The 23,313-nt window shown below is 36.4% G+C and overlaps 1 protein-coding gene across 6 annotated transcripts in view; it reads left to right on the top strand.

The window, feature by feature from the left end:
- The window catches only part of Crag (DENN domain-containing protein Crag), a 579,187-nt gene that overhangs the window by 412,050 nt on the left and 143,824 nt on the right, over positions 1–23,313 (top strand). For 5 of the 6 annotated variants that reach the window (XM_068225395.1, XM_068225392.1, XM_068225393.1 and 2 more), the window contains one exon: positions 10,756–10,842. The exons of the other annotated variant lie outside the window; for it this stretch is intronic. In XM_068225395.1, coding sequence (XP_068081496.1) covers positions 10,756–10,842 — 87 coding nt within the window. The remainder of the gene's footprint in view (positions 1–10,755; positions 10,843–23,313) is intronic. 6 annotated transcript variants of the gene reach the window in all.

The following is a 23,313-nucleotide window of genomic DNA, read 5'->3' as shown; positions in this document are numbered from 1 at the left end:
CAGAGCCTTCAAACGCAAACTCGCTGGCTATAAACCACCATCTCTATGCTTTGAGGGAAAGGACGGCACACTGGCGACGTCAGATGAAGAAAATTTTAGCATTCTGGCAGACTACTTCAAGAATTTACTCAATTGCTCTAAACCGCAAAGCCTCATTGAGACCAAGGAACCCTCATTGAGACCAAGGAACCCTTACTCCGGTACCCAGATTCCAGACCACCCGACAAAGATGAAATCAAGCGCCACATTGCCCGTCTTAAAAATAACAAAGTGCCGGGGGAAAGACTCAGTCGTAGCAGAACTATGGAAATATGCCCCAGAGGAATCACTTGATATCTTACAAAAGCAAATAGAAGAAATTTGGTTCAAGAAGACCCTACCCGGAGATTGGAAAATAGCTTTGATCCATCCATTACACAAGAAAGGCAGCATGAAGAACATCAACAACTACAGAGGAATATCTTTGCTACCCGTGACTTACAAAATTTTATCACCTGCCATCCTGGAGCGTTCGGAAGCACAAGTCGAACATCAAATAGGTGAATACCAAGGAGGGTTCAGATAAAGTCGCTCAACAGCTGAACAGATCCAAAATCTCAAAACGATCAGCAGATATTGTACACTAAGGTCCAAGCAGTATGTGTCCATCTTTGTGGACTTCAGGAAAGTGTACGACTCCATTGAGCGGTAAGTCCTGCTAAACATCTTAAATGAATTTGGAGTTGATTTGAAACTGTTGGCATTAATTAGAGCCACCCTGACCGATACAAAATCCAAGGTGAAGTTCCACGGATGTCTCTCGCATTCCTTTGACATCAAAACAGGAGTCTGACAAGGTGATGGGCTATCCCTGATACTCTTCAACTGCGTTCTTGAAAAGATCATCAGAACCTGGCGAGCGTGATTACAGGAAACCAACTACAGTCCACTAAGAATAGGAACCAAATCCAGAGGGGATCACAACAGACTGCTTAGCATTTGCCGATGATATTGCCGTTCTCTCAAACGACGTAGAAACTGCTAGAGCTTAAGTTGAAATGTTAAAGGAAATTGCCGAACAAACTGGTCTGCTGATATCGTTTTAAAAAACAGAAGTAATGACTAACATCAAAGATGCTCCACCAAAACTCCATACAAAATACGGGGACATCACCTGAGTAGACAAATTCAAATATCTGGGTGAGATCATCATGAAAAATGGACTGGACAAAGAAGCACTTCAGGAGCGAGTACGCAAACTGGAAATAGCCTACCAAACATCCTGCGCAATCTACAACAAAAAATGCCTTTCCCAAAACACCAAGATACGTCACTATGAAACAGTTCTGAAGCCAGTAGTTCTATATGCAGCTGAAACCCTGTCTCTAAATGCCAACAAAGGACTCCTTGAAGAACTGGAGAAAAAAGAGCGCAAAATTGTGAGAGGAATCTTGGGATCAAAGTTCAGAAATGGAAGCCATCAAAAGAGATCCAACGAAGAAGTCTGCAGCAAAATAGAGAAAATTACTGACACAATCCGAAAAAAGCGGGCACGATTTTACGATCATCTGAAAAGAATGGACAGAAGAAAGTTAACTAAAGAGATCTTTTAGCTTTTTTATTCAAATCCCAAAACCACAATTCCCTGGTTTAGAAATACCAAAGAATACCTGCAAATGCTACATATCTCAGCAGAAGATTCCCTTAACAGAGATTGCTTCTGCAAGAAAATATTGACGAACGGGCTAAACCGAGCAACCACTCACAAAGAATGAGGGAAATTTGGGTTCTAAAGAAGGCCAAGTTCAGTGTCATATGCAAATATATGTATATATAAATGATATGAGTAAAGATCTGGAATCACAGATAAGGATATTTGCGGATGATGTTATACTGTATAGAGCAGTAAATGAGTTGCAGGATTGTGGGTGCCTGCAGGGATACTTAAGGAATGCAGTGAGATGGACAGCAATCAATGGTATGATTGTAAATGGGATAAAAAGTCAAGTTGTAAGTTTCACGTGGAGGAAAAGTCCTCTCACATTTAATTATTGTTTTGATGGGGTGATAGTATCTAATGGGGATCAATGTAAGCACCTAGGTGTTGATTTAAGAAATCTTCAGTGGGGTAATCATATTAATGAGGTAGTTAAGAAAGGTTACAGATCTCTTCACATGGTTATTAGAGATTTAGGGGTGGTAGTAAGGATGTAAAGGAGAGGGCGTATAAGTCTCTGGTAATACTGCACTTCAAGTATGGCTCCAGGAATGGGACCCCCACCAGGACTACTTGATATGAGAACTAGAAAATATTCCAAGAAAAGCAGCACGATTTGTTCAGGAAAATTTCCGACAAAGGAGTAGTGTTACTAAAATGTTGCAAAGTTTGGGGTGGGAAGACTTCGGAGTAAGGAGACAAGATGCTTGACTATGCAGTATGTTACAAGTAATTAATCTCATTATTGTGACCGTCTTGAATCTTAGTATATTAAAAGTTACAAATAGTTTATTAATAACCACCTGTTCAATACAATCCATATAATTAGGATACAGTTATTATATGCTGTTTAATATGGGACATGGTTCGCTTGACATGGCAAGCATCTTCAGCCATTAAATACACTAATGGCCTGTTTACACGCGGACAGTAATTTAGTGGTAACTAAATTTTTAACTTAATTTTAAGTGACTTGCAGCGTGTGAATTGTGACTTTAGTGGTAAGTGGTAAGTAAACGATTAAGTAACAATTTAGTCAAGTGGAATAGAATCCAGTCTATTTTTCCTTTCAAGTAGACTTCTCACCAGCTGCGTGCGCACCCATCGGAGTAGTGGGGGAGCACTGTACTTGCAACTTACCACGTGCGAACGGGCGCAATTTAGTCAAGTTCATAAGTTGTGGGTAAAGCTACGGAGCTGATCATCGTTGTGAGTTCCTGTTTTCTTTTGATCGTTCATTCTAATTGCCGACAACAATGGCTAGATGGATAGAAGCTTTTAAGTCACTGCAGAATGGAAACAATACTAATTATTGTGATAGGTTTTTGATGTGTATTCACTGAAATTTAAAAGCAATAAACCTTTGATAATAGTCGTTTTGCTAAACAATTGCTTATATATAATATTGTAACCAATATGTGTTTGTATTTTTCCTTACCTGTATGAAATCTTTCAGAGCAGTGTATATATATATATATATATAGAGCTTCATATACTTTCGGAAACACTAGATATACTGGCTTTGGAAACTCTGAAGAAATGATGAAGGCTTCGGACATTATTTCCCGTCGCGAGCATGTACAGCACGATATGCAGTTTCAGCTTTGCTGATAATGCTCTACGCATGATGGTATCTGTCTTTTGTATCATCGGTTCAACTTTATGCAGTAACTCATTAAATGTTGCTTGTGACATTCGCAAGGATAACATAAATATTCCTGTCGATCCTCCTCGGCTAATTCTTTAAAGAGAATTGTACTTACCCCGAGATTATTCCTTCTGGTAATCTATTTTCGCTCCCATTCTCTTTTTCTCCTAACTTTGGTCACCTCATCCTCAACTTCCTCTAAAATGTTATCTAACACGTTGTTGATGGCCGTCCATCTTATCTCTGCTGTAGTTGATGACACAGGAACGACTGAATCACGTGGCTTGAGTGACAAACTGCCATGTACCACTGTACTAAACGCTGTCTTACGTTTAAACAAGCCTACGTGAGTTAAGTAGTAACTTACCACTTACTACTGTACTAAACACTGTCCACATGTAAACCAGCCATAAGTTAGGTCAGGGCTCTGAGTCAATGTTATATATAAGACTATCCCCTAAAATCTAATAGTTTATAATAATATTGTAAGTAATGTTCATTAGTTCTCCAAAGTGGTGGAAGTTATGCTAATTTTAAATTAAATCATAAAAACTTTAATAAGATATTTGTTTTGTTGACGTCATATGTAACAGAGATACAAAGTTTTTTTACAATATCAAAAATTATGTAAAGAATGATTCTATGATTAATGATCACAATTTTTAAAAAGCCTTAATATTTGCTGTAGTATTTTCCAATGATTACAAAAATTGTGTACACCATAAGTTGTATGATGTGTGGATTAATTACAAATTAACGTAAGTTATATAGAATTTGTTACCGTACCGGCTTTGATAACACAGATATTTATGAATTTGTACTTTTGTTGCCAAGTCCATATCAACGCCGAGCCACGAGAAAATGGGTTAACAGAATTTAATGAAAGTCGATATATAGAGTCGGGGAATAAGAAACTACAGTCTAAGTTATAAACAATTTCATTCACCCTGGATGAAATTGTAGTTTAGGGGAAGGCACCTAAAATTTAATTTTTAAATACCTATATCATTGGTCCTAACGAAAAGTACTACATAACAAAAGTTATAGAGAATACAATTTCCGACCATTTATGTTTTATTCAGTTTTACCGTACCGACTATGATAAGAATGGTATTTCAGAGTCAGAAGAAAATTAAATGTGAAGGCCTACAATATTGAAAGCGCGTAACATTGATCAACAATAACATTACATTGACCATTGTTTGTTGTGATGTTCTTTGTCTCTTATGCTGCCGCTCAACTCAGATAGATGGGATTACTGCTGCGTTCCGAGTATAACAGCCTGACTGAATATTGGCGGGAAATAGCTGGGGAGTTGCAAAACTTTCTTCTTTAGCATGCCATTCCTCTGGTTCATACATTTTCTGATACTGCCGGTACGTAACAGACTGGTTCATCATAGTATTCCAGCTATTCGATCCCTACTCTGACGTGCTGGTTTGAATGAGCAGTGTGCATACTTAAGGCAGGGCTCACTTAGTAGTAGTAGTAGTAGTAGTACTATATGCGCACTTTTTCTTGAGCCCGATTTTTACGGGGTGAGGTGCAAGGAGGGAGTGCTGCCAGTTCCGGTTATACTGCCAACTGGATGGAAATGAAATCTCAATTGAATCGATAATATGATCGATTGATATTAATTTTCTAAACATTTATTATCTTACGTCAACAATTGTGTCACACTTACATTATTTAACATTATATAACATTTCTCAATGCGAATCTTGTTACTAGCATGAATTATATAGTTTGGCTTTGCTGTGTAAACAACAACAGTACTAGTTTGCAAAGTGTACGCCAGATGTCGCACAGCGATGAATAAGCGATTCATAGTTTGTGTTTCAAAGGTTGCCGATATCGATGTCGAAGATAACCGAGGTCTACCGATTCAGCACTAGGGAGCTCTGGGCTCAAGAAAAAGTTTGTGTATAGTAGTAGTAGTGGTAGTAGTATGACTGGGTCTAGCCCTACAATTTAGGCTTATTCCAAATTATAGCACCACAATTCACTAAATAACTCAAAATTCAACCCTGAAAAGAGCTGTTTCTTAAGAAAAGCTTCTTCCTCTCCACTTTTATTAAATTCTACATTCAATTTATTCCAAATTAGCAGTGAAGAGGGGTTTCTCCTCTGGCTTGGAGGAAAAATTTACCTCCAAGTCAGATAGATTTTTCCACCGCCTGTGTAATGAACTGAGATTTTCCGACTCATCGGGTACTCCTCGAAAACAGATCAGTAAAAGGGCATAGTTTTGCCCTGGGAGTCTCCACTATTCGACACCCCCACCCGGCTAAAGTAAGACGAAGTGTGTTCACGGATCACGGCTGTCTGAGGCTTGGTCATTCCAACTCTGGAGCTTTGGACTATTAGATCGGCAGCGTAGTACTGTTCGTTAAAAGTGAGAAAATGTGTGGTTTTTCATTTGGTCAAGTATTTCATATGAAAGCATTGCTTTTAATTGCACCATTCCTACTGACGTCATTGTAATGACCTATGTTCATTTCAGTTGGGAAAACTACTAAGACGGTCTTTCTGAGGATGTAAAAAGGCACGTAGAGAGTGAGTGTCTGTCATTATAATGAAAAATTCCCAACCTGATTGTGAATGATTGTAGGCAAGGGGTCCTACTATTACAGTGAAAATTCCCTAACCCAGTCTTCAGATGAGAAAGGACGTTTGGTGACTTCCCCGTCGCGTTTCTAGGGTAACGTTAAGTGCTATACAATTTAATACAATCTTGCTCACAACGTGTACAGTACCTAACCTAGCATTTTGTGTAGAATGTAGAATTCCATAGCGAAGCACGGGTACATCAGCTAGTTTAATTATAAACTTTGCCAACAATATACTCTTACAATAACAGTACCTACTTCACCGCCACCTCACTGTGCTTCGACCCCTCCACAGACCACTAGTGATCTGAAGGTTCCGCCCCTCCTCCTCACCTGACTCACTCCCCGCCACTACAGGCACACCCCTACAATACGCAAAGCAGTAACAAAGCGACTACTAGACCTTATCTTGCAGCCAACACTGCTAGTTGCCTTTCTACCACTCCAAGGGGCCTTAAGATATATACTACACATAGTATATTACTTCAAATTACAGGAACTTACACTCACTATCCTTATATTTCAGACTTCAACACGTGATACATTGCAGTTCATATTACATCCAATTTCTTGTTGAACTTCCCCTTATTGACTTCATCAGAAGGTACAGTACAAGTTTACGACATACAACTATGACAAGTCCACTATACACAATAGATTTTGGAGAAAATGGATTAATATCAATTTCTTATATTTTGATGCTTTGGCAAGTGCCATTCGGCTTTTCAAAACATGTATACTCGCCGCTCAACCGCCTATTCCACTACAAAACACTATGTACCTAACTCTCGTTCTTAATTATTACTAGGATGAGAGTGAGTGAGTGAGTGAGTTTAAATGGTATGGATGAAGAGAAGAAGATACATGTGATGGGAGTAGAAGGCCGAAGACAAAGAGGAAGACCAAGGACAGAAAGTGAAAGGAATGGAGGAGAGAATGAAGAAAATAGGGGGAGACTTGACCAAAGTGACAATAGAAGGATAGTGGGAAGATGAAAAGCAATGGAGAGGCTTATGACCAAAAAAGACCCAGCAGTGTCTGGAAGCTGTGTATGACCATGATGATGATGATGATCAGATAAAGGTTTTGAACATTGAAATTCAGAAACAGTATAAAACATCATTATCCTTTTTTTTTTTTTTCAACATGTTAAATTGTGTTCAGTACTTATAGTTCTGTACATTTCGAAGAGATGTTAAGAACAGAACAAAAATGGCTAATCAGACACCTAATACATTTATGTTACAGAAATTGGTTCCCATAGGGAACCTGAAATATTTGTCATGAATGAGTACATTTATAATACCAAAATAATTGGTCCATTATTGGACATGAGTTAGCTGGAAAATTTATAATGTCCAATAATGGATCAATTATTTTTTTAATACACTTATTTCAAATACAGTGTGTTTGTAAAGATTAATTATATTCATGTTATATTTGTTTTTGATGAAAATGTTTGTGATAATTAGCTGATGGAAGAGAGGATCATAAAGATATTTAGTTCAGCCACTGAAACATGAAAATAAGTAAAATATAAGACCACAATATACCATGAGATGACCACTACTAGGATACAAATGAAATTACATTTTAAATTCAAGTCAGAAACATGACACATTTTATATGTAGTAGACCCCAAGAGATTTGGACATCAAAAAATAAGAAATATTATTAAGGAAATTCTCACTGAAACAGTAGCTAAGATAAAGTGTATGGGTGAATTTAGTCACGAGTTTCAAATATACAGAAAAGCCTGACAAGGGGATGGACTCTCTCCATTGCTTTTCAATTGTGCTTTTTGAAAAAGTGGTGAGAGAATAAGAGAAAAGCAGGTGCTCCATCGCACCATTTAGGACAAAAGATTAAAGGTAATATAATTGACTATCTAGTCTTTGCTGAATGGCAGTAATTGCCAAAGATATTCCAGATGCTGCACAAAAACAACTTGCTATACTACAAGAGTGAAAATTGGACCTTAAATATCATATGAAAAAACTAAATTTGACTGACATCAAAACTGTGCCACAGAAAGTTAACATTAGTACTAACAGAATCTCCAGAGTGAATTTAAATATTTAGTTGAATATATTACAGAGAATGGTAATGAAAAGAAATCCATTATATCAAGAATTTGAAAGATGGAAACTGCTTTCTAACTAACAAATACTGTTTACAACAAATAGTATCTCCTCTGGAACAGTAAGATTGTAGATTACATAACAGTGATTAAATCAGAGGAACTATATACTTTGGAAACCCTCAGTCTGCAATGAAAATAATTAAAGAAGCAATTGGAGATTAAGGAATGAAAAATTATGAGAAAACTCTTACAGCCAAGAGTGAAAAATAGAATTCATTATCCTAAACCTAATTGTGAAATATATCAACATCTTTCCAAAATCACAGATACCTCACAATTGCTATAAATCCAATTTATAGGGCATTTAGAAAGAATGGACTTCCAGACTTTCTCATAAAAGTTACAAATTTCTACAAAGCAAGACCACTAGACCAAATTGGTATGAACTAATGGAGAAAGACCTTATTGAACTAGGACCACCAAATCTACTGGATCAGAATGAAAGAAAAATTATATTCCAAACACATGGATTCAAGGAAGAAGAACAGAAACCTACACAAGATAAATGGCCAGAGGAACAGAAACTTGCACAGTCCTTGAGAATGAAACAACTGGGCAAGAAAGAAGGCAAAATATTAAAGGAAGTTTATTCTGAGTGTTCCTAAATGATCCATTCGTGAAGAAAAAGGAGGAGGCAAATTCTGTTACTCTTGAATGAATTGGATTAAAATTGGAATTCATTAGAATATAACATGGCTAGGAAGTAAGAGGCCACAATGGCTAGCAGTCGTAAATTTGTGGTGAACTTTCCAGGATAGCTTTTAATTGATATTCAGAGAACATTATTTTGAAAATTTCATGCTGAAGCAGTTAAGGGATGATGATAAATTTCACATGTAATTCATGTATTGTTCTACAAAATTTATATGTCTAAGGAGTTAAGTGTAAAGGCTTATATTTATAGCCTAGTTAAAGGCGGGCCATAACTTCAAAAACCATAGATAAACAATTCAACTTCAGTACATTGTGTTGGCCATTGAAATTTAATATCTTCACTCCTGCACTCTGCAAATTCTAGGAGGATTTCTTATGTTTTAGTGTGGCCATCCATAACTTAGATCTAAGTAATCTCAGTTACACACAATACTATAAACACCATAATAAGACACACTGCCAGACAGGCTCTACACTTGCAGGCATGTGGGACTGGTGGTCAAAATATACAGTCCAAAAATCATCAATTTAAAACCAAATTTAATTTTTAAGGTTGCATTATTTTATGAACAGTTGACATTAACAAAGCAGTGTTTTATAGCATTCATTGATTCATTGTAAACAATTTTCAAGTGTATACTGAACCCCATGAGACTATCTCCAATGGGAGATAATTTTCAATGTAAAAAATAGAAGACATTGGCATTGTTATGTTGAAGTGGACCTGTACAAAGCTTGTGCGAAGATGAAATCAGTTAAGGTGCTTCTGTGACTTGTTCTTTTCAAAAGGGCCAGTGAACTCTATGTTTGGCACCTTAAAACAACAATCATCATAATCTTTCAAACGGAAGAGGTTACATTCTAGAATTTGTCATACGGCTTTTGGCCTCAAACCAGTCAGTTACTTCCTTAAAAAATATTGTTTCTTGATATGTTTACTGCTTTTGAGACTTGTTTTTTCAAAATAAGGGCGAGTTTCGTTGTAGAAGTTGTCGTTTTTTGCTTTTGTTTCATTTAATTTTTTTCTAACCAAGTAAGTTGACTGCATGGTTTGAGTCTTGTATCTGTGAGCTTGCTTTGCAAAATCGTGGGTTTGAATCCCACCATCGACAGCCATAAAGATGGTTTCCTATGGTTTCTGTTTAACACACCAGATAACATACATATGGCTGTTCCATAATTAAGGCCTCAGGTGCTACCTTCCAAATCCTATCTCTTTTTCATACTTGTGTCACTGAAAACTTCTGATTCATTAGTGCAGCATTAAACCACTAGCAAATATCATTTTAAATAGCTGAATGGTGATGGGAACCTTTTATCAATATGTCCTGAATCAAGAAATTTTTTTAAAATTTCTGTTATTTGAACTTTGTTGGTATTATTTTATCTCTGTAACAATGAGTTCCTAAAAATATTTACTTCTTGATAAGTTCATTGCTTCAGCAAATGTTCTTTCAAAAGGAAGAGGTTTCTTTTTAGAGTTGCTCATATGGCATAGGGCTACAATACATTCATACTGCATATTTCAGAGATCTGCTGATGTACGAGGGGCATCCGGCCATAAAACAGGTCCAAATCCACATGTGTGATGCTGTTCGCACCCGCGACCCCGCAGGTGTGGAAAATGTGGTAGAAAAAGAAAAAAAAAGTTGATTTAGAAGGTCATGTTGAAGGCGTTCAAGCATCCAGATTGGCTGATTTACTGTTTAATAATCTTTTCCAAACGCCCAATAAAGTTCCTTTCTCTAGAAATATTATGGATAATACTGCATCAGCTGCAGATCACCAAGATTTCTTGAAAGCAACATTTAAATTTGAAAATTATCAACTTATCTTTGTACATTTTTACTCCCTTTTCATCTTTTTAATTTTTAAGTTGCAGCAATTTCATACTATGTAAGTGGGAAAGCAATACCACTCAGTAGTTTGTGAATTGTAACACCCCAGCAGTAGTGTGATGCATTTGTTTGCTAACAGCCCCAAATTGCTTGGTTTTCCATTGCAGCCGCAATTCCCCCATCCGACTCAGTCTGCGTAAAGCGGACCTTCGCATCGGCACTCAGATCTTAGAGAATACTCTCACTAACTTCAGGTCAGATATCACACTGAGCTTTGTTACTAATAGTATACACCAGCATTTGTGCATGCATTTTTTATTTCTTCGTTTATTATTTTTATGCATTAATATTCATATAGAATTTATCTGTTAATTGCAATTAGAATTTGTAAAGAGCTGCATGGTGCTAATTGGATAATAATATGGTTCAAGTGGCCAAAAACTGAACATCTTTTGTTTAGTTCCACCAGTAGATTGGTCTGTTAGTGAAATAAATTGAAACTTGGAAATTTTACATGGTCTTTTGGTCAGTTAATTTGGAATACCATCCAATGTGTGGTCATGGCATAAAAACCTTTAAGTAAATATATTTTTTTATTTTCAGTTCCTGAAATGTTGTTATTTGTTGGATTATCAACTGAAAACTGTCAGGAAGAAGTCAGCACCTCTTATGAAACATTCTCTGGTGTAACTCTGATCAGTATGAACTGAACAAAAAGTAATGAGCTGTTTAGTATAAGAAATTATTTCAGTGGAATGTTATTGTGAGAAATACCAACAAACGTTTCAACCAGGATAATGGTTTCATGCTTGTGTATTATAATTTGGAAGTTTATATGCATAGAAATTCACCTGATTAGAAGTTTCCATATACCCCTTGTCCGTTTCCCCACTTGACTGTTAGGGCAGTCTGCATCAACCGCTTCACAATTGTAGAACTAAAGCCTACTAACTAATTTAAGTAGTATTGGAAAGGAATAAACAAGTGTCAAATCAAATCAAATCATATATAGATAGAATCAAGGAAACAAACACATAATAGGACAAGCATAACGGCAGGTCAGTGTGGGAAGAGGGAACAACAAAAAGAGGAGACAAGGACAAACATGAAAACAAAAGTTTAAAGTTAAAAACTTCACCCTGGGTCCGTATTGAACTGAGAATAACAGAAAGCTATATAAATTGCAAAAGGTCCACTTTTTCAGTACAAAATAATCATGTCGTTCAGTTTGAATTACAACATTTTCATTTGGTTTTTCTGGGTACCGGTTTCAACATTGTTAGACGTCATCATCAGCCGATCTTAGAATAGGGCAAATATACAAAAAATATTCACAATATAAAATACAATACATAACCCTTTACACTTAAAACATCAGTAATTAGATAAAATACAAGAAATTATTGTCAGGCTTGGATATGAAAATGTACTAGGTCCACATGGTTATGGAGACAGGAACCCAGAAGGAGAAAGTCTTCTTGATCTATGTGTAAAGAATGACTTGAGAATAAACAACAGTTGGTTTCAGAAGCAGCTAAGTCATAAACCAACAAGATACAGTTGGAATGGAGATACTAAAATTCTGATAGATTATTTTATATCAGACAATGAAGCAGGAAAGACCATATGTGATGTCAGAGTTATACCAAGTGAAAGCCTGGACAGTGACCACAGACTTCTCCTCGCAACAATAAAGTACATTGCCGGGCTGAGTTGCTCAGACGGTTAAGGCGCTGGCCTTCTGACCCCAACTTGGCAGGTTCGATCCTGACTCAGTCCGGTGTTATTTGAAGGTGCTCAAATACGTCAGCCTCATGTCGGTAGATTTACTGGCACGTAAAAAACTCCTGCGGGACTAAATTCCGGCACCTCGGCGTCTCCGAAAACCATAAAAGAGTAGTTAGTGGGACGTAAAACAAATAACATTATTATTATTAATGAAGTACATTAAAATCTACAGACCTCAGAAATACAGGAAACCAAAAATCAAGACATGGGAGCTAAAGAAGGCAGAGAAACAAGCTGAATACACAAAAAATGTGACCAATAAATTACCATCAGATGCATTACAAGAAGGCAACATCGAGTGGACTAGATTCAAAGAAAGCATTGTCGGAGCTGCAGTAGAAGTTTGTGGTAAAACTAATAGCAAAATGAAGGCAAAAGAAACTCCTTGGTGGAAAGATCGGGTGAAGATTGCTGTGAAAGCGAAAAATGAAACCAGGAAAGCCAGAGACAAAGAAATGAAAAAAGGAAGTCAAAGGAATGAATCTAGTGTAAACGAACTGCAGCAGAAATACAGAGATCAGAAGCTACGAGTAAAGAAAATTGTGGCCGAAGAAAAACAGAAAGCTTGGACTGATTTCACAGATAAACTAGAGCAAGACAGCAAAGCTAATTCTAAACTACTTTACCGAACAATACGAAATATAAGAAGAGACAATGAATACATAACAGCAATAGAGGAACCAGATGGTAACATAGTCAGGGAAGAGACAGAAATAAGGAAGATCATGAAATCCTATTTTGATAATTTATACAACTGTACTGGGAAAGACTCCAATGATGTAACCACGCAGGTCAGTTTAAGCTGCAATGATGAGCCTGACCAAGAGAGCCCGCCAACATGGAAGGAAGTAGAGACGGCCCTTAATAGTATGCCCAAAGAAAGATCAACAGGATTTGATGAAGTCAGTGCAGATATGATCAAAGCAACTGGTGCAATAGGAATACAGTGGCTTCATAGAGTAATTAATGCAATATGGAAGGATAGGAAAATCCCAGATGATTGGAAACAGGGAATAATAATACCTCTCTTCAAAAAAGGAAGGCAGAAGAAATGTAGCAATTATAGAGGGATCACTTTATTGTTTCATGGTTTGAAAATATTTGAGAAAATACTTGAAAAAAGGCTGAGGAAAATAATAGAACCACAACTACAGGAAGAACAATATGGATTCAGAGAACACCGATCAACTACCGATCTCATATTTGCACTTAGAATACTGTTAGAAAAGCATTGGGAGAAGGGCAAAGAATTAACACTAGTGTTTTTGGATCTCGAAAAAGCATTTGATAGTGTTCCAAGGAAGACTATATGGGAATGCTTAAGAAAGAAAAATGTACCCATAGGTCTTATCCAGAAAGTTAAAATGCTTTACGAAGACTGCTGCAGTTGCGTACAGATAGGAAACGGTAATTCTGATTGGTTCCAAACCACTAAAGGAGTGCAACAAGGCAGTACCCTTTCACCTTTACTTTTTATCACTGTCATGGATGAAGTCATGAAAGAAATTAAGCAGAAGAACAGTATGGACATCAATGCATTTGCATTTGCAGATGATGTAGTAATTTGGGGAAATACAGAGAAGGAAGTCCAAGAGAGGCTGAACACCTGGAATGAATATTTGAAGGCACACGGATTAACAATAAATAAATCGAAAACTGTTACTATGTCAACAGGCAGAAGAAGAAAGGAAAAATAATGCTGGAAGGTACACAGCTGGAAACAGTAGACCAATATAAATATCTTGGGTGCATCATTTCAAGTGATAACAGAATACAGCATGAGATTAACAACCGCATTAAAAAATCAGCTCAGTTTTACCATCAAGTTCGCAACCTCCTCTGGAACGAACAAGTTCCCTTAAGATCAAAGCAGATTCTATTCCAATCATACTTCGCCCCCATACTAACATATGGCCTAGAAACCTGCACAACAACCCAACAAGTGGATAGCAAACTACAAGCCGCAGAAATGAAGTTCCTACGAACTATGGTACAGAAGACAAAAAGGGACAGGGTAAGGAATGAAAGAATAAGGGAGGAAGCTGGTGTGTACCCATCCCTGAATGAAAAATTTGACAAGGGCCCGTTTGAAATGGTTTGGCCATGTCAAACGATTGTACGATGGAAGGACAGCAAAACAATGGCTACACACAGTCGTGGCCGGAAAACGACCGGTAGGAAGACCTAGGAAGAGATGGCTGGACCAAGTGAAAGAGGACATAGGAACAAGAGGAGTCAGCTGGGATGTCGTCTTGAGAGAAGAGTGGTACATGGACAGACAGAAGTGGAGAGTGCTCGTAAACCACACCCGTGCAACTGGAGTGGAAAACTGATGATGATGATGATGACAAGAAATTATTGTGCTTGAAAGCAAAGGCCCTCTAATTATAACAAGATAAAATCTTGATAGTCATATGTAAAACCATGAAAATGAAAACACTTAAATGTTGATTTTTTAATAAGTCTCTTCTAGGTTTTAAAACTTGAGGTCGTGCGTGACGTTACTAGTCACGATGTCAAATTGACCTTTGTATAAAGGTATTAGTTTAAAGCTTGAATACTCGTGGGTTTTTTTTTTTTTTTTTTTTTTTTTTTTTTTTTTTTTTTTTTTTTTTTTTTTTTTTAAGTTCCTCTGTGGAAAGATGAGTTAAAATTGTGGGAAAACACAGCTGTGAGTAGCAACATGTTGAATCGATTCTTCTAGATCCATAGTGTATCATAATAGACCGGGTGGAGCATGTTACAAGCAAGTTCGTTAAAGATATTGTGTGGCCAGAGTTTCTCAGTCCAATGCGGGTCCTAAACAATAAAAAAAAATTAAAAATTTAAAAAAAGGATAAGGAACCCATTAGAAATGAGATTTAAAGGAGAAAAATAAGATTTAAAAAGTTGTTCTTTAGTAAGAGACTCACCTCGTTCGGCTTGCTGTAAGGTACGGAGTGTGAAGAGGAGCTGAGGGCCGGGACATGCATGGATCAAGGCCAAGGTGTAAGTTTAGGTAGGAGGGGATGAGGGGAGATGGATCTGAGGGAGGGGAATGAGGGGCAAAAGTGTGAGTGGATTCGGGGGGGGGGGGGGGGGTTGCGGTAGGGGAGCATACTGTGAAAAGGTGTTGCATGCGACACGAAAGACCGAGCTATTATTTGGATGTTTGATGTTTGTAAAAACTGTAATGAGAATGTTAAAAAGAATTTTAGGTTTTTCAGAAATGTTGTTCAAATTTAGGTTAGAATTGAAATATTGGTCCAGATGTATGTAGCTATTTTCAGTGGTGTCAAATAACTTAATGTTTCTAGTATCTCTATGTGTTGATCTATACTAATAAATTTGTGTTTTAAATGTTGTACGTGTTGGCCCACTGCGGAAAACCTATAAGAAAAAAAGTCTTTTTTGAATAATCGTATGTACGAAGTTCACCTCGAGTCCGCTCACCTACTCACTAGGGCTCAATGGAATTTATTTCAAGACCAAGTTCACAACAAGCTATTTAATGCACTATCCCCAAAACAGTTAACCTTAGATAAAAAACTTGAAGCGCTTATGAGAAAAACAGTATCGCTCAAATCCCTCCCAAAAACAACTAAAGAACCCAGTACTTCCAACAATTTAAATGAACAATTTCATCCTCCGTTAATTAATCTATCTAACACTATCCTAGATGATGAGGAGAATTTAATTCTTTCGAAAGCTCTGAAACATACAGTAATTGGCCTAATACTAACGTAACTAATACAGCTTCCAAGCTTATTATAGAATCAGAAGTAGCCATTAGTAAAATGCCGCAGGACTTGCGAGAAGAAGTAAGACTAGATGTAAAAAGATAATTAAATAAAATATTGACTTCTTTCAACTCTAATAACACCAATGAATCTTCTGAGGAAAGAAAATGCATCCTCAAACTTAAAAAGAAAATCAAAGACAACTCATCGTCACAAAAGCAGACAAGGGAAACACTACGGTTATCATGAACAAAACTGATTACATTAAAAAAAACAAAAAACTTTTTCAGCGATAGTTCTTTTTCAGTTATTAGGAAGGACCCAACTCAATCAATCCAACGTAACCTAAAACAGACATTGAAGAATACTTCCTTTCTTTTTACCGAACAAGAAAAACGTAGATTAACTAACATGAGTCCGAGTCTACCGACTACAAAAGCGCTACCAAAAATTCATAAGGCCGATATCACCATCTGCCCTATAATTAATTATAGGCCTAGCCCCTTACATAAGCTATCTCAGTTTATTCAGAAATTTCTCCAGAAACACTAGACGTTTTCTTCTAGTAAAACCATTAAGAACACTATAGAATTGAGAAGCTAGATAGATTTGAACTTCAACCCTACCATTCTTTGCAATCTTTTGATATTGTCAATATGTATCCGAGCATAAAAACTAATAAACTTTTTCCCATCATTGAAAAGAACCTAAATACAAACAGCCAGTTAAGCAAACTCGAATTTCTTGATTTCATGTCCGTTTTAAAATTGTTAATCAACACTTTACATTTGACAATGTCATTTACAAACAAGAAGGTTTAGCGATGGGGTCACCGGCCTCCGGAATTTTAGCCAATATTTATTTAGATCTTCTGGAGCATACGGCTGTTGAAAAAGATGATAAATTTACAAACATACAGTTGTGGGCTAGGTATGTTGCTGATACCTTTATAATTCTCGACGACCGCACCATTGATGAGCCGTCCACTCTTATAAATCTTAATAGTATAGATCCTCACATTAAATTCACCCTAGAATCAGAAACTAACTGATCACTTAACTTCCTAGATTTAATGATAACCAGGCTTCCCTCTTCCTTCTCATACAAGATTTATAGAAAACCTATTCACACAGTGACAACGATAAGACAAGATTCATTACAACCTCAAACCCATAAATGTGCCACCTACAACAGTTTGGTCGATTGTGCCTTCAAAATTCCTATGACCAAAGTAAATTTGAATAAAGAGTTAAACATCATTCACTCTATCACCAGATTTAACCAACAACATAACGAGACATTTATCGAACGCATAATTAACAAATTCAGACATCGTCATAAATCAACATCACAAGAAGACAAACCTAGTCCTAGTATGTTTCAACTTTTACTTTTAATAAAGACATACAGCATCACTAACATCTTTAGAAAACATGACGCCAACATCTCCTTCCGCACCAACAACAGAAATACTGAGTTCTTGCATAATTCCACTTCAATAAACAAAACCAACCCGTTTTTAAAATCAGGAGTGTACAGGTTTCGTTGTAATGACTGTAATTGTTCATATATTGGTCAACCTGGATGAAGCATCAAAATCAGGTATGCAGAACGCAATTAAGTACAACAGGTTTTCCGCAGTGGGCGAATACGTACATGATTTAAAACACAAATTTATTAGTATAGATCAAGACATAGAGATACTCGAAATGTTAAGTTACTTGACACCACTATAAATTGCTACATACATCTGGACCAATATTTCAATTCCAACTTAAATTTGAATGACATTTCTGAAAAACCTAAAATTCTTTTTACGTTCTCATTACAGTTTTTACAAACATCAAACTTCCAAATAATAGCTTAGTCTTTTGTGTAGCATGCAACACCTTTTCATGGTATGCTCCCCTACCGCAGACCCCCCCCCACGACTCCACTCACACTTTCGCCCTTCATTCCCCTCCCTCAGGCCTGTCTTCCCTCCCCCCCCCCCCACTCCTACGCCAAGCTTACACCTTGCCCTTGATACATTCCGTGTGTTGCAGCAAGCCAAACAAGATGAGTTTCTTACTAAACAACAACTTTCTTATCTTATTTTCCTCCTTTAAATCTTCTCATTTTTAATGGGTTACTGATTTTTTTATATATGTATATGCTTCAGGTCCTGCATTGGACTGGGACACTCTGGTCACACAATATCTTTAACGACTTTGCTTGTAACATGCTCCACCTGGTCTATTACGATACACTGTAGATCTAGAAGATTCAGTTCAATGTGTTGCTACTCATGGCTGTGTTTTTCCACAATTAACTCATCTTTCCACAGAGGAACTTAAGTGTATTCAAGCTTTAAACTAAAACCTTTATACAAAGGTCAATTTGACATCGTGCCTAGTAATGTCATACATGACATCAAGTTTTAAAACATAGCAGAGACTTCATAAAAAAATCAACATTTAAGTGTTTTCATTTTCATGGTTTTACATTTGACTATCAAGATTTCATCGTGTTATAATTAGAGGGCCTTCGCCTTCAAGCACAATAATTTCTTGTATTTTATCTAATTAGTGATTTTTTAAGTGTAAAGGGTTATGTATTGTATTTTATATTGTGAATATTTTTTGTATATTTGCCCTATTCTGAGATCGGCTGATGATGACATCTAACAACCTTGAAACTGGTACCGAGTAACCAAATTAAAATTTTGTAATTCAAACTGAACAACATAATTATTTTGTATTGAAAAGGTAGACCTTTTGCAATTTATATTACTTTTTTGTTATTGAAAACAAAAGGACAAGGATAATCTACACATCTTCACAACTGCCATCTTTGAATAGATAGGCTCTTTCCTCATCAATCCCATTTTTTCTGCATCCATCTCTTCTCAGCCCCCAATAAGCTCATTTCTACTTCCCAGGTTCATCAAAAGGACGGGCAGTGAAACTCAATGAGGGCTATCTTGACAGATCAACAGTCCTGAAGCAGGAAGTGTAAGATAAAGACAGAGGCCGAATAAGTGCAGGAAAACGGAAGAAACATAAGATAAAGATAAATGCAGATGGCAAAAGATTAGGAACTCAGGACAAACACAAAAGGAGATGAGAATCCCAACAGGATAATATAAATATTGGAAAGGAACAAACAAGTGCTAAATTAAATCATAAGGAATACAGAATAGGCCCAATATAATGGCAGGTCAGTATGGGAAGAGGGAGCAACAGAAAGAGATAAGGATAAACATGAAAACACAAAACAACAAGGACAATCTCCACCTCTTTATACACTATTGAGTGTTCCTCTTGTTCTTATCTCTCTATATATGACTTAACCACTTAAATTTGAATATTTTTTATAATAAAACTATTGTGACTGTGAAAGGAGCTAGCCAGTTTGTTGTTACTTGCATAAAATGTTGCTGTTTGGAAGGGTTTTGTGATCATTTTCTCTGTTTCAAGTGCACTTTCATTTTCATGCTTTTTCATAAACAGTAAGGCAGGAGAGATTGAAGGACTATATAAAAGAAAAATATTTAGATAGAAAGATCCATAAATGTAATAGCTGTTTCCCTCCTGCCTTGCTGGCCATATTTGATTCCCAGCTCTGTCACAAGTTTAAGCATAGTTGGAGGGACTAGGTTGTGGTGGACTAGCAACCCATTTAAATACAGCTTTGTTCAGTAGTACTATTTAAAGAAAAAGAAAACCTTCCTCAAAAATCATTTGAAAGAGGGAAATACTCATGGTATCGTAAAAATTTAACCTGAATTAAAGTGGATGAAGTTACATACATTGTCAAAGGGAGAAACCATTCTGCAATGATGTTTAATATTTTTACTGAATTTAAGGAGAAGATACTTGCACTCTATATATTCTGTATACATTTCTTGGTGAGTGAAGTACCTAATTGTGTTGTGTATGAAGTATGATATGAATATTGGAGAGAAAGTAGTATATTTTTTAATATAATTCCAGGCATAAAAATCAGATGAAGTTCTAAGGGATATGAATGTACTAACTTGAACAGGAATATAATGTGTAATTCTTGACATTGTGGAATGCTATAGGCAGAGAGAAAATCTTAAGTTGACTATATGATTGATTAATCAGCAACAGCTGTTCGTTCTTTCTTTCTTTCTTCATAATTCAACTCTTCATTCCAAACACAGCTTTAATATCTGAAAAATGTTTTGTTCACTGAATGAATTAAATCGTGGTCCATCTTCTGTAGTAAAGCCCAAGTGTTAAACAAACTCCTCATCTTCCTCTTAATAATTGCGTGGAGCAAGGTCGGCCAGTCAGTATGAAAAGAATGTCATATTTTTTCTCTACTCCAGTGAAAATTGCCTGAAGTTTATAAAAAGTTTTTGCATTGTTATAGTAGTATATGCGTTTTGAAATACGTTCATTTATAAATTTGGCCATTTTGTGTGCATTATTTAATTTCCCTTGTTACTTTAGGAATAATCCTTATTCTTAAGCCAGTGTTTAAAAATATAAGGGGAATGTTTAGACATGATTTGTTTATCATTGTTTATCCAGTAAAAGTGTACAATGACCAATAAAACATAACCCCATGGTGCAATAGCTCCAATGAGCCGTGGCATACCAAATGACCAGTGCAAAGCCCGTAGACCTACAGATTACGAGATGTTTTGTGGTTGGCTCGACAAATCCGTTAGGCTGTTATACTTGGGTCCCTAGACCAGGGCTGTTATCTCAGTATTACATTGCTCCACAATTGTAATCATGCACACTGAGTAGACCTCGAATCAGACCTCAGATCGAGGTAAAAATCCCTGACTTGGTTGGAAATCAAACCTGGGCAAAAATATACAATGGCCATACTAAATTTAATTTATACAAATGAAGCTGAAACAATTCCAGAACTTTTCCCATTTGTCTCTAACCAAAAAAAGGTTCTCTTTCAATTTCTTTTCCAGAGAAAATCATTTCCCACCTCCACCAGGGAAAAAGTTACCAAAACAGTTTTTCCATTAATTATTCCCATAGATATTTTTTCCTCAATTATTATTTCTCCTCTTTTTGCTACTTGGTAGACTTACATAAAAATGTTACTTCCAAAACATTATACACCCTCTAGAACAAGAGTCTTCAACTCATGGTCCTTTGCCTTGGCATGACGACCATTTGAAAAACTGAACGCAGTTAAATAAAAAATAATGCCAATAAGCCTGCAGGTCATTAAGCTATCATGTGGTGTTAAGAATTGTAAGATGCTTTCCAAATTCATAAGGAACTCTATGCATTTCATACTTGATATAAAATCCTATAGAAATAAATAAACTCAGCTTTAGGATGATAAGTAAACACACCAAACACTCAAAAATAGATAGTTCAATGAAGATATCCTTGATAAGAGAATATAATGAATACTTGAAAAAAAAAATCACATAATGGAGAGAGCACAGAATCTTGAACCTTTTTTACAGTGTCGATAGGGAACTTGGTAATGCTTTTCATTAACCAGTTGGGCAATATTGACATCAATATTGGAAGTTGGCTTTGCACAGAATATTTTTGAGATGTTGGTCTATAATCAGAGGTCTTAACTGCAACTTCTTATAATTCATTCTGGAGAAGAATTGCTCGCATTAGTATGTGCTTCCTATCAAAGCACACATCATCAAAGCACGCTAGGAAAGATTAGGAAATGCATCCTCAGAAATGTAGACTTTGTAAATTGTACTATCCACAAAACTTTTAATGACACTTCAGCTCCCTAGTGCTGAATCAGTAGACCTTGGTTACTTTCGAAATACGGATTGGCAACCTATGACACCAAAAATGAATTGGTTATGCATCACAGTGAGCCATCTGTTGGTTTAATCACAAAACTGTGAATACTATTGTTATTTACAGTAAAGCAAAGAAATATAGATGAAAACTGAACTTTTGAAACCCATTGCAATGGCTGAGGAAAATTTAGTTACATCATAGGAACATCTTAGAACACCTGCTCAGAAATGAACATCACGGACTATACACTGTAAGGGCAGAAAAATAATACACCAGGTATTTGTACACCAGGTAGAGTAGGCTTCGGATTAACAGCAGCTAGTTTTAGCTGGCCTTGCAACTCTACATTTGGGTCCCCACCGTCATCTGTTTTGAGGATGGTTTTCCATGGTTTCCCATTCTCCTGCACAAAGGCAAATGCCGGGACAGATCCTTTTATAGGAAATGGCCACTACCCCTTCACCTTCTTTCCACCTCAAATCACCTCTACAAATCTCTGGCCTGAGAGAGGGCATTACCTACCCTCTTGGAGGCTCGCCGTACCCCTTTAGCATACGGAATGAAAACTTGCTAAAAGAAAATAGCAAAAGTAGCAGACTGTAATGATATACAAAAATAAAAATAGTTGCTCTCCTCAGTAATTTGATTGATTGAGCTATTGCATATATGGGAAAGTCTGTTTCCACAAATAAGGGGATTAAAACATTTTCTCCCTCTCACCTTGGTGAATCTCTAAGCATCCCTGGTAAAAAATAGTAGCCCAGTTTAGCTATTTTATCATGATTGATATTACTATGGAAAAATAAAGAAAAAAGTCACGTGACATCGTACATACATGTGTGCAATGCAGTTCTAAGCTTTAGGGCTGCTTCACACTAGGCAACAGGAATCGTCAACCAGTCGTCCATGCTTGTGAAACATTGTTTTAAATGGAGCTCTTCGCATTGTAATCTAGCTACTCGCCTTCAGTTTCATTCCGTTCAGAACTCCCTTCGGTGTCGTATATTTTAAGTTCCTACTCGTTATGAATTCCATTTCAAAATATGATAAACTATAATAAATAAATAAAAATTCACTTTGAAAGATCTATTTAGATAAGCGGGCCAAATAAAGACAGAAGATTCAATTATACAAATTATACAGCCATCTGGAACTTAAACTGTTACAAATATAGTAGTAAAGTTGAGAAGAGAAATGTATCATCTCAAGTAATGACAAGCATCTCAGTACAACTTACTTCAAAGTTAAGACTGTTTTTTTCTTTAGCCAGTATGCTTTTTGCTACTTGGTATCCATTCCCATAATATTTTTTCATACTTTCGAAGAGTTCATTAAAAGATTTCTTTAACATTCTGAAGTAACTAGAAAACTTGGTACCAGTCATCACATAAATCGTAGAATAATTTAAAAGTCCTTTTTCTAAGCAATCTTTCAGCATAAGACATGAATGAAACTTATG

This window comes from Anabrus simplex, chromosome 1 (assembly GCF_040414725.1).
Source record: "Anabrus simplex isolate iqAnaSimp1 chromosome 1, ASM4041472v1, whole genome shotgun sequence".
NCBI classification, from domain to species: domain Eukaryota; kingdom Metazoa; phylum Arthropoda; class Insecta; order Orthoptera; family Tettigoniidae; genus Anabrus; species Anabrus simplex.
This window is presented reverse-complemented; position numbering and strand designations above follow the sequence as displayed.